The sequence below is a fragment of the Panthera uncia genome, chromosome A2, assembly GCF_023721935.1.
Source record: "Panthera uncia isolate 11264 chromosome A2, Puncia_PCG_1.0, whole genome shotgun sequence".
Taxonomy (NCBI): Eukaryota; Metazoa; Chordata; class Mammalia; order Carnivora; family Felidae; genus Panthera; species Panthera uncia.
Window position 1 is genome coordinate 9124647 of NC_064816.1, and position 18975 is coordinate 9143621.

General features: G+C 59.4%; 2 protein-coding genes across 4 annotated transcripts in view; one reads left to right on the top strand and one right to left on the bottom strand.

Moving 5' to 3' along the window:
• The first annotated feature begins 40 nt into the window (after positions 1-40).
• On the top strand, positions 41-16386 carry CC2D1A (coiled-coil and C2 domain containing 1A). Of its 3 annotated transcripts, none has more exons than XM_049639981.1 (29): positions 41-333; positions 1901-2036; positions 3893-4005; positions 4100-4165; positions 4450-4584; positions 4688-4922; positions 8193-8317; positions 8600-8672; positions 8818-8889; positions 8998-9128; positions 9207-9279; positions 9968-10101; positions 10440-10554; positions 10636-10808; positions 11469-11591; positions 11674-11732; positions 11824-11940; positions 13290-13363; positions 13438-13496; positions 13621-13672; positions 13802-13901; positions 13988-14078; positions 14393-14530; positions 14618-14682; positions 15251-15314; positions 15410-15536; positions 15619-15695; positions 15776-15823; positions 15905-16386. In XM_049639981.1, exons 1-29 carry the CDS (start codon positions 274-276, stop codon positions 15923-15925), a joined length of 2856 nt encoding a protein of 951 aa, XP_049495938.1. In that variant the 5' UTR covers positions 41-273; the 3' UTR covers positions 15926-16386. The 3 variants fall into 3 exon arrangements, with proteins under 3 accessions (XP_049495938.1, XP_049495940.1, XP_049495939.1); XM_049639983.1 differs by having other exon boundaries at positions 14621-14682; XM_049639982.1 differs by having other exon boundaries at positions 10443-10554.
• Positions 16387-16480: 94 nt separating this feature from the next.
• PODNL1 (podocan like 1) overlaps positions 16481-18975 on the bottom strand; it is a 5386-nt gene continuing 2891 nt past the window's right edge. Inside the window, exons 6-8 of the mRNA XM_049639984.1 lie at positions 18219-18876; positions 17407-17555; positions 16481-17252 (exon numbers count right to left, since the gene is read on the bottom strand). Coding sequence (XP_049495941.1) covers positions 17078-17252; positions 17407-17555; positions 18219-18876 — 982 coding nt within the window. The 3' untranslated portion in view covers positions 16481-17077. The remainder of the gene's footprint in view (positions 17253-17406; positions 17556-18218; positions 18877-18975) is intronic.

Here is an 18975-nt window from a genome sequence, read left to right on the forward strand (position 1 = left end):
CGCACGCGTGCCCGCGCACTGCCTGCCGGGAGTTGTAGTTTCAGTGCGGCGGGCCCAGCAAGTCCAGTGGCTGCGCTCCGGTGCCGCGGCGCCGAGGCCGAGGCGGAAGTGGGGCGGCCACCCCCGGGGTCGAGGGCGCGGGGTCAGCGGTCGCGGGGCGCCAACCAGGGGCGCGGGGCTCAGGAAGTGCGCGTGCGCGGCGATAGGCCCCAGGGGAGGAGGCAGGGCAAGGCCAGGCGAGGTGGCCAGTGGTCTGGGCATCCTGCCTGGAAGATGCACAAGAGGAAGGGACCCCCGGGGCCCCCCGGCCGAGGTGCCGCCGCCGCCCGCCAGGTGAGTCTATACCCCACGGCCCCGCCTAGAGAACCGTTCTCACCCCTATCACAGGTTCAGAGGAGGGCCCCACCCACCAGGGGAACCGATCACCACCCCCAGGTGAGCCCCGGTCCCCGCCTTCCAGATGAGGTTCTGCCCCCAAAGTGGGGCCTAGTGGCCCCGGCTCCCCAGCTCCTCAGCTCTTGGCGCCCCGCCCTGGGCTCAGAGCCACCTGTTGCCGAAGCCTCTCCGGTTTGGGAGGGGAAGGCCTCGGACCTGAGATAAGGATAGTTAATGTACTCCTGGTTTGGACACTCATGGAACCTCGCATCAGCCAGGCCAAGTCAGACTTTCTATCCCCACTGTACAGATGAGGACACTGAGGCCCAGAGAGGTGAAGACAGCTTCCCAAGGTCATAGGGATTAACAGCTTGGCCAGGGCTAAGTGCAAAATCCAGAGCGGCTGCCATGAGCCCACGGGACTGTGTCTGGTCGTCCTTTTCCCTCTTCCGTCTCCTCTGCCCCAGGCACCTGGAAGGTTTGATTTTTCTTAGCTTTGGTGGAAGGAGCTCAGGCCATAGTTTAGTGCCCGGGCATTAGAATCTGGCCAACCTGGAGTTCCCTGCTGGCCTCTGCATGTTGGACACTCAGCTTCACAGCTCTTACATCTGTTTCCTCGTCTGTAAAATGGAGGTCCTAAGAGTCCCTATGTCACAGCACAGTTGTGAAAATTCACTGGAATAGTTTATGGAAAGTGCTAGAACCTAACACTCAATAAGCATAACTTATTTTTTTTAATGTTTATTTATTTTGGGGAGACAGAGAGACAGAGTGGGGGAGGGGCATAGAGAGAAGGAGACACAGAATCTGAAGCAGGCTCCAGGCTCTGAGCTGTCAGCACAGAGCCCGACGCGGGACTCGAACCCACAAAGCACGGGATCATGACCTGGGCCGAAGTCAGACACTCAACCGACTGAGCCAATAAGCATAACTTATTACTGTTGAAAGGAGCCATACATAATAGCCAGTGTTTGCCCATTCTGACCGACAGAAAAGGCCGTTTTGTGTAGTTCAGTGTAATATTGTCACATCACGATTGGTCATTAGCTGGGACGGGATAGGAAGACAGGTCTGTTACACAATGAAAACCCCTCTTTCAGTTTCTGTGTTGTCCGGGCTTCTATGTGCTCTTGATAACTCCAGGCTTCCTGCGTGGCCCCCTCTGCTGAGTATGCTGGAAGGAGAAGCCCAGGTGTACCGAGTGGCTTAGCTTTGGGCAGGGTGTAGGGCCTGTCTTTCCCACTGAACTCAGTCAGCAGCACGTTGTGGGTGTGGGCTCGGAGCAGGGAGCAGGGTCTCTCTGCCTGCCCTTTGCCCCGGGTTGATCTAGGCCAGAGGGCCTGGCCCATCTTGGAACACCTGTTGCATTCTCAACCCATTCCAGCCTCCTGGCACTTCCCTGGGGAAATTGCTTTCCCTCCGAGACCTGGGTTTCCTTCCTGAGGGAAACCTGGGTCTGTCCTGGTTGCCTCTGGACAGGTGGGGTGCATTCCAAGGTCTGACTGGACCCTTACTGTTCCCTCAGCTGGGCCTGCTGGTTGACCTCTCCCCAGACGGCCTTATGATCCCCGAGGACGGAGTTAACAATGAGGAACTGGAGGCCGAGTTCTTGGCCTTGGTGGGGGGCCAGCCCCAAGTCCTGGAGAAGCTCAAAGGCAAAGGTGAGACTCTCAACACACCCCTGAACATTCTCTGAGCACCTGCTGTGGGCAGGACTCAGCCCTGGGCCCTGGGGGGAAGGGGGAAAGGAGACGGAGAAGGTCTCTGCCCTTCTAGAACCCGCAGCCTGGGTTAAGAGGTTAAGCGATCAGCTCTGGACCCAGAGTGAGGGTTCAAATCCCAGTCGTGCTGCTTACTGGCTGTGTGACTGATGAGTCCCAGCACCTGTGTGGACTTCGTTTTCCCCGTCTGTAAAATGGGAATAATAATTGCCCTTAGTCACAGTAGTTCATCTTCTCGTGTGTGTAAAGTACTTCACACAGGGTCTCACATTTCCTCCAACACGCTGTCCCATGATCAGGTTGGGGTGAGGGAAGCACAGAAGGATGGGGGAGACCTGTGAGCTGGGGCCAGGTGCCTGCAAGAGACACCCACAATAAGGATGATCAGCAGAAGAGCTAGAAAGTGCGGCTGGGGGGCCCAGCGCATGCAAAGCCCTCCCCCCTCCCCCCGTGGGAGGCGACAGGGTCAGCAACACTGCAGTGGGGTTTGGGGCTGGAGCTCCAAGGGGAGACGGAACCTTTATACTTGTTAGCTAATTCAGTGCATTCTCATTATTAACGGATTCCATATTTGTGAATTCACCAACGGGCTAAACTTTATTGGTAACACCAAAATCAATAGTCGGGGAGGTTTGGCAATTCCTGGCGGGCGTGCACAGAGCTGCAGAAGGTTTGAGTCGCTCACCTTGCGCGGTCCCAGCTGAGAGAGAGCAAGATGACCGTCGGCCTTCGTGTCTCAGGGCTTCAAGTAAACACGGGTGCTTCTCACAGTCTGTGTAAGGCTGCATTTTGCTCATTTTGGCACTCTTTGTGGGTACTCTTTGTGTGGTACGTTTTGCTGTTCAGAATGGCACTAAAGCGTGGCGCTTAGAGATGTCTCGTGTCTTCAAGGGCAAGAAGTTTGTGATGCGCCTTATGGAGGAAATACGCTAGCAGATAAGCTTCATTCATTCAGACACGAGTAGCCTTGAGTTCAATGTTAACAAACCAACAACATGTATTTAAAAAGGTATAGTTAGATAGAGGCACACATTGAACTAGGTTATGCATCGGCCGGTTGACGAAACTGTGCCCAGAGGCTCATGGGATCCTAACCTTGTATTTCCTCTAGGGGCAGTGGTCCAGTACTTGCTAAGTCAGTGTTGAAGGCACTTTTATAGGACGTAGGTAATGCAAATAATGAGAATAATTCGAATGACAAAGTGCTGACGAGGTGCTTTTCTAGAACCTCATTTACCTTGAGTCCTCACGATGCATGTGTGAGGGAGAAACTTGCCCTCGTCTAATAGGTGGGAAGGCTGAGGCCCAGGGAGGTCACGTGACTTGCCCAGGGCGCCACAGTAAGAAAGCTGCAGAGCCAGGGTTGGAAGTCTGGCTTGATAAGCACGAGAGGAGGCCGGCAGGATTAGCGGGATCATACCTGGTGGGCCTGAGGGCAGTGGGGTGCCATGGAAGGGCCAGTAGGGGGGCATGCTGCCCTATCCTTTAGGGCCATGGGTAACTGGGACAGGAGGCTGGGGACTCTTTTTTTTTTTTTTTAATGTTTATTTATTTTTGAGAGAGAGAGGGAGACAGAGCATGAGGTGGGGGTGGGCAGAGAGAGAGGGAGACACAGAATCCGAAGCAGGCTCCAGGCTCTGGGCTGGCAGCACAGAGCCGGACGTGGGGCTCGAACCCACCAATTGCGAGATCATGACCTGAGCTGACGTCGGCCGCCCAATTGACTGAGCCACCCAGGCGCCCCATGGGGACTCTTGAAGGATCCCAGTCCATCTGGGGCCTGTCACTGCCACCAGGTCCCCTGCCCATGGAGGCCATTGAGAAGATGGCGAGCCTGTGCATGAGAGACCCGGATGAGGAGGAAGGTACCGACGACGAGGAGGATGTGGAGGCTGACGACGACCTGCTGGTGAGCACCCAGGGCAGGGCAGGGGGCCACCCATGCTGTCATTGCCCCGTGCAGCAGGCCCTCATGCCTGGCCTATGGCCGTGTGTCCCTGCAGGCAGAACTAAATGTGGTCCTTGGGGAGGAGCAGAAGTCTTTGGAGTCCCAGCCTCCTGTGGCTCAGGTATAGCCCGACAACCTGCTCCCCGTAATACAGGGTTCAAGGCCCTCCCTTGCCCCTCAGCCATGTTACCTTGGGCAGGTGACATGGCACCTCTGAGACCGAGTTCCCTGCACCCGGAACAATGATGATGATTTCTACCTGGGGTTGGGGGGGGGGGGGGGCGGCGGGGACAGCTGGCCCCCGGGGCACCATGCCTGGTGTGTGGTAGGCACTCGCCCAGGGGAGCCCCTGGGGAGAGCCCAAGTGGGGTCACCACCCAGACCATGCCCCGGTCCCTCCTGCAGCCCAAAGCCGCAGCCCCCAGCCCCGGGGTGGAGGCCACCTTGCAGGAGAGGCTGGCCCTCTACCAGAGGGCGATCGAAAGCGCTAGGCAAGCTGGAGATGGAGCCAAGATGCGGCGCTACGACCGGGGGCTTAAGGTGAGCGGGCGGGCGGGTGATGGGAGGGCGCTGGCACCCTACCGCCGGCCCACCGCACCCAGCTGTCAGGCTCCTCGGAAACCCATTTCACACCTTCTCTCAGACACTTGAAAACCTGCTGGCCTCGGTCCGGAAAGGTAACGCCATCGACGAAGGGGACATCCCACCGCCCGTGGCAGTGGGGAAGGGTCCGGCAGCCACCCCCAGCCACACGCCTGCACCCTCCCAGCCGGCCTCCACCACGAGCCAGCCAGCCCCGGAGCCCAGAGTCACGGTAGACCCGCCTTCCTCTGCCCCGGCCTCATCCATAGGCTTGGCTAAGCCCCAGCTTCCTCCAGGTAGGCCGGGGGCAGGGCTGGGCTGACATGGGATGTTGCAGGCGTGGGGTTTACTCAGCACTTGGCCATTCTGTGGGGGTGCAGGCCCTGCACTGACTGTCAGATATCCTTAACGCCCCTCGCCTCCCCAGGTCCTCATGTCTCTGGAGTTCACGAATGCCGTTTTTTGTACGTGTGGTGGTTTAATACATACAACATGACATTGGCCCTTTGAACCCTTTTTCGGTGTGCAATTGAGTAGCACGTTCACCATGTGGTGCACCGGTCTCCTCTGTTTCCAAGACTGTTTCATCAAACAAAAACTCTCTTCCCGCGAAACACTAGCTCCCCGTTTCCGCTCCCCCGGCCCCTGACAGCCGCCATCTACGCTCTATGAGTCTGCGTCTCCCGGATACTTCACGTAAGTGGGACGACACACGAGTTGTCCTTAGGTGCCAGCTTCTTTCACTTAGTGTCACCTTGCAGCATGCGTCGGAGTCCCTTTTGAGGGCTAACGCGTAAGAGCTATAAGTGGATAATTCCCCAGCCCTCAGCATGTCTGTCTTCTAAAACTTACCTACAGGCTTATGAGTTCAAGCCCCACGTCAGGCTCTGTGCTGACAGCTCGGAGCCTGGAGCCTGCTTTGGAGTCTGTGTCTCCCTCTCTCTCTGCCCCTCCCCCACTCACACTCTGTCTCTGTCTCTCTGTCTCTCAAAAATAAACATTAAAAAAAACCAAACAAACCCTCACCTGCAGGAGGTTTTCCTTCCCAACCTCTCCCTCTCCGGTGGCCTTCCTCCCGCTACCCGAAAGGAGTGCCCGCCTCTGTCCCTTCTAGAACATCAACACAGGCACTGCCCCAGGGGCAAACGCTCCCCAAACATACAAAGAGACACTTAAAACTGGGCTGGCCCGGTTGAGAAAGTAAACACCAGGTCTAAATCTTTCCACAGCCCGGCTGGTTTCTAAGCTATTGTTTTGGCAAAGTTCAGGGAAGGTTGTTGGAAATCGTCACCCGAAATGCTCAGCCAAAATCACCAAAGCTTTTTTCACGATGGGGTTTTGGCATATGACTTGGGTAGGGTCCAGGGAAGCCCGCAACATGGTGATAACAGGACCCCGTGTCTTCCCGTCTATTTGTTGGTATGAAGCAGGTTTCCTGGTGCTTTGAAAAAGAAAAAGGGGAAGTTGGGAAACAATGAACAGGGAAACGGGAGTTAATTGGTAGAAGGCGGACCCAGCCCCAGCCCTGTCAGCAAGAGGTGCCAGTGCGATAAAATTGTGCTCTTGGCATATGAAAATTCTTTATCAAAAAGCCTGATATATTTAGGCTTTGTTCAGTGCTATGCTAATAATACCAATGATTCAACCTGGAAGAATGTTTTTGCTGCCCCCCCCCCCCCCCAACCAAGAGGGAGCACAAGCAGGGGAGGGGCAGAGGGAAAGAGAGAATCTTAAGCTGTTAGTGTGGCCTGGATCTCACAACCCTGGGATAATGAGCTGAGCCCAAATCAAGAGTCAGATGGACGCTCAACTGACTCAGCCACTCAGGTGCCCCCGGAAGGACATTTTCTTAACTCTGAGAGACTCAACTGTGATCGGAGATAAAACCGATCAAATGTCAACGCTCTTTTGCTTCCACCCACAGATACCTTTTCAGGAAAATACACCTGAACTTAAAGCTGTAGGTGCAGTTGTCAGTCTGAAAAAGTACGATGCATGCAGCTTGCCAGGCGTTTCTAGGATTTGTGGACCCCGGTGGTCGTTAAGTGCAATAGCCCTTTGTTTTTTTAGGTCAAAAATTGCACCAGTTGCCTTAAATTTAATGATACTTCTCCTGAAAACCTATCGAACGTGTCATTTAATACTGTAACTAGCATACTGTTTAAAAAAGCAATTTAGGGGGGCCTGGGTGGCTCAGTCGGTTGAGTGTCCGACATTGGCTCAGGTCACGATCTCACGGTCTTTGAGTTCGAGCCCCGCGTCGGGCTCTGGGCTGACGGCTCAGAGCCTTGAGCCTGCTTCGGATTCTGTGTCTCTCTCTGCCTCTGCCCCTCCCCCACTCATACTCTCTCTCCCCCCCCCACCCAGTATGAAAAAAAAAAAGAAAAAGAAAAGGCAGCTTTAAACTGAGCAGGCCCCCTGTTTCTTTGATAAACACAGTGCAGCACTGTATCTCTCTTCCTTGTGGCTTTCCTGGTATCATTTCTTACAGCTTCGTTTATTATAAGAACAGCATATAACGCGCATAACGTACGAAACGTGTCGATCGGTGGTCTTTATTGGTGATGCCTGCGGTCAACAACAAGCTATGAGTAGTCAAATTTGGGGGGAGTCAAAAGTAGATTTCCAACTGCATGGCGGGGGCAGGGGGTGTTGGTGCCCCTGACACCCTCATTGTTCAAGGGTCAACTGTACTTGATGTACTGAATTGTACACTTAAAAAGGGTTAAGAGGGTAAATTTCATGTGTATTTTGCCGCAATTAAAGAAAACAAGGGGCACCACCAGCTCATTCGGTAAAGCGTGTGACTCTTGATCTCGGGGTCATGAGTTCGAGGCCCACAGTTGGCATAGAGCTTGCAAAAAAATAAAAAATAAAAATAAGTGAATACTGGTGAGTTTCAAATCACCATGGTAGTTAAAGTACATTAGATTAAAAAACGTTAAAAAATTTTTTAACGTTTATTTATTTTTAAGAGAGAGAGAGAGAGAGAGAGTACAAGTGAGGGAGGGGCAGAGAGAGAGACAGGGAGACACAGAATCCAAAGCAGGCTCCAGACTCTGAGCTGTCAGCACAGAGCCCGAGGCAGGGCTCGAACCCACAGACCGTGAGATCATGACCTGAGCTAAAGTCGGACACTTAACTGACTGAGCCACCCAGGCGCCCTTAAAGTACATTAAGTTTTAAAGAGTGATGTGATAGTTCTGTTTTGTGAATGTCAGTATTTGCACGACACTGGGAATGACAACTGTGGCCACTTTTTAAAGTTAAGATGAGGGCCGCCTGGGTGGCTCAGTCTGTTAAGCGTCCGACTTTGGTGCAGGTTATGACCTCACGGTTCGAGGGTTCAAGCCCCACGTCGGGCTCTGTGGTGACAGCTCGGAGCCTGGAGCCTGCTGCGGATTCTGTCTCTTTCTCAGGTCCCGGGGTAGAATCCCCGCCACACCATCTTGGGGAGACGGCATGGCCTCTCAGCCTCGGTGCTCACATCTGTAGGTCAGGCCTAAGGAACAGGCTTCGTTGTGACGGTTAAACAGAGGCGGTTCGTACGCTGTTCCCCCTTCCAGGTCCCTGCAGCCCTGACCTCCTGGCCCAGCTGCAGAGCCGCCAGCGCGAATATAAGTTGGCCGCCCTCCACGCCAAGCAGCAGGGAGATACTGCCACTGCTGCCAGACGTTTCCGTGTGGCCAAGGTGCGTCCAGACCGGTGGGAGAAGACACGATGCTTCCGACTTTGTGTGGTGGCAAAGAACAGGAGCGCTGTGGTCAGACGGACCCCAGTTTGACTCCTGACCCTTAGTCACTCTGTACGTGTAGTTTTCCGTATCTCTTAAAGCCCCGGTTTACCCTGCCTGTGAAATGGGCGTCAGTATTGGAAGGGGCTTAAGCAAGATGCTGCAGAGGAATGGACAGAGGCTCCCCACAGGGTCCTGGCCCCCAACCGCAGCCTCTTCCCCTCGTCTCCTTTCTCTCAGAGCTTCGATGCCATCTTGGAGGCCCTGAGCCGGGGGGAGCCTGTGGACCTGTCCCGCCTGCCACCTCCCCCTGGTGAGGACCCCACCACCCTGCCCGGCCTCCGGGACTTGGTGCTGCCACCCTCTCTGGTCACCTGGGGACCCCCTCAGACCACACCAGCGTGGGGTAGGGGGTCCCCGAGCAAGCCCCTCACTGGACTGGACCTCTCTGCCCTCAGACCAGCTGCCCCCAGAGCCACCCTCGCCATCACCGCAGCCTCCGGCTCCCAGCAAGGTGCCCTCCACGCCAGGTAGGCTCTTGGAACCCTGTGTGGCGGGCAGGCCAGGGCAACAAGTCTCTCCCTCCCAAGACTCTTAACCCTGCCCCTCTGCTCCCCCTCGGCCGCCATCTGGCCCAGAGGTTCCCCCACCTCCGCGGACTCTCCTGGAGGCACTGGAGCAGCGGATGGAGCGATACCACGTGGCCGCGGCCCAGGCCAAGACCAAAGGGGACCAGCGGAAGGCTCGCATGCATGAGCGCATCGTCAAGGTGTGTGGGGGCCCAGTGGGCAGGCAGACAGCGCCCGGGGGCCTTGCCCAGGTAGCCCTAATCCCGTGTCCACTACAGCAATACCAAGATGCCATCCGAGCCCACAAGGCGGGCCGAACGGTAGATGTGGCCGAGCTGCCGGTGCCCCCAGGTAGGCACAGCCCCCACCCCTGCCCCTCCCGGCCTCTGAGCCTCCGTAGGTGCTGTTCCTCCTGACCGCACAGGCCCAGGGAGCTGTGTGCTCCGCGTTCGGGAATTCTGCAAACTTGTTAGATAATTGGTACCTTACAGTTGGGTCCCAAGAGGAGTGTTTATACCACGGAAATCGGCAGACGCTAAAAATCAGGGGGTTTTACTTGGAGAGCCTGTTCACCGGCCCACCATCGTCTGTCTGATTTCCTCCATTTCTTCTGTGTTCGACTCCTCCTTTCGCATCAGCTCTCGGCCTTACACTCTACTCAGCCTTCCATCAGCCTCGCAGTGGGTTGGGGGCCTCCTCTGGGTTCTCAGAGCTGCCCGCGCACCCCCGGGAGAGCAATTATTCCTCAACACCTTGGTCCCCTGGGAATCCCTCCAGGCCTGTGACCGCCTCTTGTGCCTGGTAGCCCGCCTCACCCCCTGCTTGCCCGTTGGCGTCTGGTCAAGGCCCGGGGTCAGGTGAGAGGCAGCAGGAGATTAGGTTGGAATAATCTGGCATCTACACAGAACCAGCAGCAGCTCCTTCCTGGATTCAAAGTACATCCAAAGCCCCGAGGCTCCTTAGGAAGGGGAGGAACCCACGTCTCCGCCACCGCGGCATGGGTCCCTCCCTCCTGACTGGGCCCTGACTGGCCGCCCAGGCTTTCCCCCCATCCAGGGCCTGGAGGCCACCGAGCCCACCCAGCAGAGCCTGGTGGGGGTCTTGGAGACCGCCATGAAGCTGGCTAACCAGGATGAAGGCGCAGAGGATGAAGAGGATGAGGAACCTAAGAAGGTGGGAGGGGCTGGGGTCTTGGGGTGAGACGGGAGTGGCAGCAAAGCCCTGACAGAGCCTGGGAAGAGCTGGCCTCCCTCCCGGCCTGGCCACTTCCTGGCTGTGCAGCCGTGGGCAAGCCATTTTGCTCTCTGATCCTGCCTCCTCATCTGCAAAGTGGGTACAGGGGCTGTCTTTGTCTCTGCGAAGATTCAGCGAGAATGAGACTATATGGGGCATTCGTTGCTGAGGAAACAGAAACTAAGACAGTCACCATTGTCAGTTTCAGGCCCCGGCCCCTTGGGGAGTGGAACCATTGCGAGCGCTGGGAGAGCTCTGATTCCCTCCCTGTCTGTCAGCAGCCCACCAGCCCTCCGGCCCCCACGGCCCAGCCCAAGGCCCCACCCTCAAGGGCACCCCAATCAGGCTCCACCCCAGCAGCCAAAACAGCCCCCAAGGGCACATCCGCCAGAGGTAGGTATGCCCTCCCTTCCTGGGCTGCCTGTTGCTTGGCTGTGGGCCAGGCCGCATCCACAGACACCCCTGTACCCACAGCCCAGCAGCAACTGGCCTTCCTGGAGGGCCGCAAGAAGCAGCTCCTACAGGCCGCACTGAGAGCCAAGCAGAAGAATGATGTGGAGGGTGCCAAAATGCACCTGCGCCAGGCCAAGGGGCTGGAGCCCATGCTGGAGGCCTCACGCAATGGGCTGCCTGTGGATATCGCCAAGGTGAACCCTCTAGGCCTGCTGGACCTCCCCAGGCAGCCACCTGTTGGGCTGTGGCCACTTAGCAGCCACGTACCTTGGAGTATATTAGTCAGGATCCAGGTTAAGCTTCTGTAACGGATAAGTACCCCCCCGACTCAGTGGCTGAAAGAAGACAGATATATTTCTCGCATGTAATACTCGGGGCAGTCTGGGCTCTGGAAAAGACAGAGCCCTCCAGGGCCCAGGTTCCTTCCATCTTGTTGCTCTGTCATACCTTGGAAGGTCGTCTTTGTCCACGTGCTCAGAGTGGACTGATGCCCTTCCTGCCTTCAGTCCATGGGAAGCAGTGAGAGAAAGAAAGGGCCAGGCAAGCAGTTCCATTTAAAGCAAGTGACATGGAATGCCATCACTTCTCACCTTCCACTGGCCGCAGCTGAATCCCATGGCTGTGCCCGGCTGCAAGGGATGCTGGGACATGTAGTACCTGGGCTGTGTGCCACTTTGGGAGGAACCATCCACTTCTCTCTGAGCACCACTTTTCTCCTCGGGGAAGAAGAAAGACCAGGGCTGGGGCAAAGCAGTGGTCCAGGAAGGCCTCTCCAAGAAGGGGTGACATTTCCATGCGCGGGTCTGTTTGTTGCTAACCAGCAGGCCCCTCCCCATGAGGCTTGTCTTCTCTAGGTGCCACCCGCCCCCGTCAACAAAGACGACTTCTCTCTGGTCCAGCGGCCTGGCCCAGGTCTGTCTCAGGAGTCTGCCCGGCGCTACGGTGAACTCACCAAGCTCATAAGGCAGCAGCATGAGGTGAGGTGGGCCCCTGGCCCAGATCAGCAGGCCTCAGGGTCGTGGCCCCCCCCCCCCCCCCTCACTGCCTTCTGCTCTTCAGATGTGCCTGAACCACTCTAACCAGTTCACCCACCTGGGCAACATTGCCGAAACCAGCAAGTGAGTACCCCTGTCCCTGCCTCTGCCAGACGTCTGTACCCCCATCCCATCCCTGGGACCGGGGACCTGAACAGGGCTCTCTTGCTGGCAGATTTGAGAAATTGGCAGAGGACTGTAAGCGGAGCATGGAGATTCTGAAGCAGGCGTTCGCCCGAGGTCTCCCCACGCCCACTGCCCGCTTTGAGCAGAGAACCTTCAGCGTCATCAAGTAAGGCCCTGATGCCCCTTGGCCCAGATGCCCCTTTGGAGAGGGGCTTGCACTCCCCAGAAGCCAGCAGAGGACTTGCCTCTGGGGGAGAGTTTGGTTGCACGGTGAAAGCACAGTATATGCAAGGGTCCTGAGGCAGGCATGAGGTGCAAGTGAAAGACGGTGTTGGGGAGTTGCCAGTGACACATTGACAAATGGGAAAGACCGAGTGAGTGCAGAGATGTGCCTTGTCCCAAGGCCCGGGCGAGCCCTCAGCGTGGTTGTTGTTCGTCCTGCTCCTCTTAAGCCTTCCCACACCGTGGGGAATTGGGATCATTTCCCCCACTTACAGATGGGGTTAGGCACAGCCACTGCAATAACCTAGGATACCCCACACCCCTTACCTTGGCTCTCCCACATCTGCACAGCCTGGCTCCCCATCACCTCGTCCCCACCCACTGTCCCCACGTGGCTTGCCTCCTGCCACACAGGCCTGTTTTTGGTCCCTCAGACAAACCAAGCATGTTCATCCTCAGGGCCTTTGCACTGGCTCTTTCCTCTGCACAGACCCCCTTCCCCAGGTCTCCGTGTAGTAGCGCCTTCTTGGCATCCGGAATCACCTATGATGTCGCCTCCCTTGAGAGGCCCTCTTTGACCACTCCCGTCTACAACAGCCCATCCTGAGCATGCTCCACTCTCTTCCCCTATTTTAATTTTCTGCAGAATTGCTTTGTTTTCTCTGTTTATATATGCATTGGTCTTCTCTTCACTCAGCTAGCTTGGGCTCCATGAGCACAGGGATGGGGTCTGTCTCACTATATCCCCATCAGTGAGGACACCAGCAGTCACATAGTAGGGGCTGCAGAAATATTGCTCTTTTAAATTTGTTAAGATGTTTATTTTTGAAAGAGAGAGAGAGAGAGAGGGACAGGGTGCGAGCGGGGGAGGGGCAGAGAGCGAGGGAGACACAGAATCTGAAGCCGGCTCCAGGCTCTGAGCTATCAGCACCGAGCCTGACGTGGGGCTCGAACCCACGAACCCTGAGATCGTGACCTGAAATCGGACTCTTGACCGACTGAGCCACCCAAGCGCCCCCCAGAAGTATCGTTAAGTGAAGGGAAGGTCCCCCAGCAGTGAAGCCACTGGCTGGCGCAGAGTGGGTCCCAGACTGAAGAAAAGTCTCGAAAATAAGCCATTGGCAGATCTGGACAAAGAATTCCAGTCTGTCCAGATCCTAAAACTGGAGCCCAGGAGCCCATATAGCTACAAAGGCCAGCATGGGGTGTGTTCCCTGGATCCACAAAGGGAAAAGAAGGCGGGCAGGCGTTCGGGCTGACGTGCCTCTGTCTCCCCACCTGCCCTCCCGGAAGGATCTTCCCTGACCTCAGCAGCAACGACATGCTCCTGTTCATCGTGAAGGGCATCAACTTGCCCACGCCCCCAGGTGAGGGGCGCCAGGCAGGGGTCAGGGCTGCGGGACTGCCTCACTGCCCGGCTCTGACCGTTGTCTGCCCACAGGGTTGTCTCCCAGCGACCTGGATGTCTTTGTTCGGTTTGACTTCCCCTATCCCAACGTGGTATGTAGAGAGCCCAGGAGAGGAAAGATGGGCTCAAGCCTCATCCGCGGGAGTGGGTCGGCAGGGGTCCAAGGGCAGGCCCCAGCCCCTGAGCCTTCCTGCCTCCTATTTGATTTGGCTCTAGGAAGAAGCTCAGAAAGACAAGACCAGTGTGATTAAGAACACAGACTCCCCCGGTGAGCGGAGGAGGAGGGGGAGGAGGCCGTGGCTGCTGGGAGGCACCCCAGCCCCGTGCAGAGAGAACCTGAAACCATAGCCTGACCCCTCCCTCTTTCCTCCTGGGCCTGTCCCCATTCCCTGAGTAGAGTTCAAGGAGCAGTTCAAACTCTGCATCAACCGCAGCCACCGCGGCTTCCGAAGGGCCATCCAGACCAAAGGCATCAAATTTGAAGTGGTCCACAAGGGGTGAGCTGGGGGTGCAGGTGCTGGGCGGACTCTGGGGGAGGGGGAGCTGCCCTGGGCCAACCATCCTGTCCCCCTCACGCACACAGGGGGCTGTTCAAGACCGACCGGGTGCTGGGCACAGCCCAGCTGAAGCTGGACGCCCTGGAGACCGCGTGTGAGGTCCGGGAGATCCTTGAGGTGAGATGTGGACATTTGCCCACGGGCTCTGGTGTGGCTGTGTCACTTGTTAACGTTATTCAAAAGCTCCCTACAGGACCTGGGCCTCCTAGGGGTCTCTTCTACTGACCCAGCTTCTCCCCCAGGGATCCCAGACCTCCATACTACCCAGCCCTAAATATTCCCAGCACCCTGCTCCATTTTGACCAATTGGCGTCTCAGCTCTATCTATCTAGGGGCTCAGATTTTGGAAATTACCCTGGTTCTCTCTGATCCCGGCCCTGGGCCTCCAGCCACTGGCTGCTTCTCAGTAGCCTCCCCTCATTTCCACCCAGGTCCTGGATGGTCGCAGGCCCACCGGGGGGCGGCTGGAGGTGATGGTCCGGATTCGGGAGCCACTGACCGCCCAGCAGTTGGAGACCACAACTGAGAGGTGGCTGGTCATTGACCCCGTGCCAGCAGCCGCACCCACAGTGAGACTCCTGCCCATCAGCAACCCCAGGGAGGGAGGCTTGGTTCAAGCGGGCCGGGAATCACAAGACTGGTTCTGTCCACTGAAGCAGGTTGCTGGGCCCAAAGGGAAGGCCCCTCCCGTACCCACCCCTTCGAGGGAGCCAGGGAACAGGTAGGTGGCTGGGTCAAGCCATGCTGGAGAGAAGTCCCTTCTTCCTGTTTCAGCCCCTCCTGGACAGTTTCCCGTCAGGCACGAATTGTAGTGCATCCCTTCCCTGCTGCAAAACGTCTCCTGGCTCCCCGTCTCCTGAAACGTCCTGACACTTCTCAGCCTGATTTTTAGGATCTTTTGTGATTGGACCATTATCAATATATCCAGTAGTCTCGCCCCACCCCACTTCCTCCTGTTCGTTCATGGTTAGCTACACCTTGTTTTCACTGGCCTCTGGGCTTTTCTGTCTTCTGATGATGCCATGACTTGCTCCCCACTCCCCTGCCCGGCTCTGACTCCTCTGGCTCCCAGCTTGGCTGCGTTCTTCCCTGGGAAACCTTCCCTGACCACCGGGCACGGCAGTTGCCTGAGTGTAGAGCCCTCGGCCCCACTAGGTCATGGGCTCTGCAACACCAGGGTGGGCCTAGCTTATCTCCTGCCGTTCCCCAGTGCCCAGTGCGTCTGTGAGAATTAACGAGGTCAGGCTTGGGGGGTCCTTGCGGCCCTTCATCCCTCCCCAACTCCACAGATCGGCCCGGCCCCTGCACAGCCTCAGCGTGCTGGCCTTTGATCAAGAGCGTCTGGAGCGGAAGGTGGGTGCCTGCTTTGACAGGCTGGCTGGGGCAGGATTGGGGGTTCGGTAGGCCCCGGGCAGGGCCATCATAGTCCCCAACTCTGCACCCCCCAGATCCTGGCCCTGAGGCAGGCGCGGCGGCCGGTGCCCCCGGAGGTGGCCCAGCAGTACCAGGACATCATGCAACGCAGCCAGTGGCAGAGGGCACAGCTGGAGCAGGGGGGCCCGGGCATCCGGAGGGGTAGGGTCTCGGGGATGGGCGCGTGGGGGGGGGGGGGGGGGCAGGGCAGCAGCCCCCCATCCTCACCCCTCCCCACCCTCAGAGTACGCGGCCCAGCTGGAGCGTCAGCTGCAGTTCTACACGGAGGCGGCCCGGCGCCTGGGCAACGACGGCAGCAGGGTGAGCCAGGCGAGGGCCGGGTGGGCGCTGGGGGGCCGGGGCTGCCCACGGCTGCCCGCTGACCGCCTCTCGGCCCCCAGGAGGCTGCAAAGGAGGCACTCTACAGGCGGAACCTGGTGGAGAGTGAGGTGAGCGGCCAGGCCGGGGGGTGTGGGGCACGGCTGTGGCCATGAGTACCCCCTCCCTGACCCTGGCGGCCTCCCCCTTAGCTGCAGCGGCTCCGCAGGTGAGGGGTCGGCCGGATGGGCGGCCCCTGGAGAGTGCCCAAGGCCCTGGCACCGGGAGGAGCTGACCAGGCCACAGCCGGAGGCCAGACAAGCAGACAATCAGCAGACCGTCAGCTCCAGATGGACGTGTCCTCCGCTGGGTTCTTCCTGGCGGGGGGCCCTGAGGATGGCACCACCAGCCAGCCTGTGCCCCTTGCCCCGGCCTGGCTGGGTGGGCCCTGGAGAGTCCTGTTTGCACAGCCTGGGGTGTCCGGCCCCCGGCCTGCCCCAGAGGTGGGGGGGGGGGGGCAGCTAGGACCAAGCCCCGAGGGCCCCTGCAAGCACTTTACTTCCTATCCCTCCCCAGCCTTAACCCTGAAGCCCACCCACACCCCAAAGAAGCCACTGAGGTCAGCCAGAGCCCAGCTGGCTCCCCAGGGCTGACACAGGGAATAAACAGCCAGGGCCACGCCTGGCTCACTCTGTCCTGTTGATGTTTCTTGCCCCCGCCCCGTGGCCAGCTGGGTCTCTCCCACAGTCCCCCGGGGGTTGATGGCAAGGTGCCCATAAGAGGGGCAGGCCGTGGGGGGAGAGTGCCCGTGAAGGATGTGTTCGATTCGCACACTTGCTCCGGGGACATGTGTGAGGGCTGTGGCCTGCTTGAGGGCGTCTGCCGTGCCGTGTGTTTCTGTAGCTGGTGGCCTTGGGTGTGTTCAGGTGTATACGTATGGTCAGCTGTCACGTGGTGGTTCTTGCTGACCCCTCGAAATCCAGCCCGGCCGCTCACTGGCCCCGGGACTTGGACCAGATTGCCTGACCCTCTTAGCATCCCACAGCGTCAGTTTCCTCCGTTGGATGCTGGGATGGTGAGAGCCCCTCCTGCAAGGTGAAGGGCATCTGGCAGGTGGTGAGCACTTGACAGGGTTATTAGGCTTTATTGTTGCCGCCTCCACTTGTGCGGGGAGTGGGGACCGCGTCCGGCAGGGCTGGTGTGGTCTGCGTGCCTGGCGTGTGAGCTGCGTGCTTGAGTCTCTCCCGGGGCTCCCTGTGTGTGGACGCAGCGCCCCTGTCCCCAGCTTCCTGGCCAGGCCCTTGAGGCCTGGGAGAGCCTGGTTGAGGCCCCGGATAGGCACCGTCTCCTCGGCCCGTGACCCAGTGGAGCCCCGGGGGTCTGGGCTACACTGCTGGACCCCTCCGGGCTCGGGGGCTCCCTGCCCGTGGCTGACGTGGAGTTGTGGGTGGCAGCCGGATCAGGACCTGCTCGGGGTTGCCCGCCGTATCCACCACACTCAGGTGCAGGAGGCCCAGGAAGGCGTCCGGTGCGATGCTGGTCATGTGAAGCCTGTTTGCCCTGTAACCAAGACGCAGGCGTGAGGGTGGGTGCAAAGGAAGGGGGGGGGGGTGGGCACAACCGTCCTGGCCCACCCAGGCCTGCTGGAGCCCACCACAGCCCTTCAGGGCCCCCTGCCCCCAGGACCTGCTCTCCCCAGCCGCCTCCGGGGCACCTGAGAAAGAGGGCGCGCAGGCGGGGAGTGCTGAGGAAGGCTTCAGGACCCACGTGGCTGATGCGGTTGCCCTGCAGGTGCAGCTCCTCCAGGGCCTCAGGCAGGTCAGGGGGCACAAAGGACAGCTCGTTGTGGCTGAGGTCCAGCACCTGGGCAGAGATGATGCCACGGCGGCCCCGGGCCTTGAGCCCCAAACCTCTCTGCCCGGGCACTCCACACCAGCCTGGGCCTCCTCCCCTCAACCCCCTCCGCGTTGCCAAATTCCCTCCAGCCCCGACAGAGGTACAGTGAGTTCCGTCTGGGGCAGGCTGGGCTCTAGGTGCTGGGGTCCCAGACAGACGGGGACCTGCCTGCTGCGGGAGAGATCGAAGCAGTCGTTCGCGAGGGTGGCACTTCCCTCACCGGGCACCCTCCCGACACCGTCTACTGACCAACCGCTTTCTCCCTAACTAGTGCGTCGGTGCCACGGGCCCGGAGCTGTGTCGCTCTGTGCCCACCTCTCCAGCGCCTGGGACAGCGCCTGCACCCCCAGATGCTCTAAACTCTGTGGAAGCAGCCGCGTTCAGGAGGAACCAGGGGCGCCGTGTTCCCCGGGGAGGCGGAGGGGCTGGTTGCCGAGGACCAGGTGGCAGGGACGGCAGGGCCCAAGGCCCGGAGGCCGGCTCTGCCTCACCCACCCCGGGTCCGTCTGCCGGGCTCTCTTTGAGGCATCTCGGGGCCTTGTGGGAAGACGCTGCAAGGCGTGGGGATGGAGGGGACGGAGGGGACGGAGGGGCGGTGGGGGCAGTGTGGCTGACCGGCCGGCGCCTGACCTGGAGGGCCTGGAGTTCGTGCCAGGTGCCGGGCCCGATGTCTCCGACCCGGAGCCGGTTGTGCGCCAGGCTGAGCTCCCGCAGTTGGTCCAAGCCGGCCAGCGGCTCCGGCTCGAGGGCCCGCAGCTGGTTGCGCTGCAGCCGCAGGGTGTGCAGGCCGCCGGGCAGGCCGCCGGGCAGCCGGGTCAGCAGGTTGCCGGCCAGGTCAAGGCTGCGCAGGGCACGCAGCGGGCGGAAGGCCCGGCGGTGCACGCGGGCGCTGACCAGGCGGTTGTAGGCCAGGTTGAGTTCGGCCAGGCCCGGTGTGCCAGCCAGGTCCCGGGCGCCCAGCGTGGCCACGTGGTTGTGGGGCAGCACCAGGGCCCGCAGGCGGCGGGGCAGCGCCAGGGGCACGCGGTCCAGCCCGTTGCCATAGAGGTGCAGCGTGTGCAGGCCCCGCAGCGGCCGCAGCGCCCCTGCGGGCAGCCCCGTCGCCCCCAGCTGGTTGTGCTGCAGCAGGAGGTAGCGCAGGCCCCGCGCCCCGCGCAGCCGGGCCGCCTCCACCCTGCGGATGCGGTTGCGGCCCAGGTGCAGCACGGCCAGGGTGCGGGGCAGGCCCGCGGGCACCGAGGCTAGCCGGTTGTGGGACAGGTCCAGGTACTCGAGGTGGTGCAGCTTGCTGGTGGGAGAGAGGGCTGGCGTGGGGCTGGGTGCTGAGCGGGGGACGTAAAGAAACAGCGTCAGCGCCCGCAGGCACCGCCGGGCCTTCCGCCCGCTG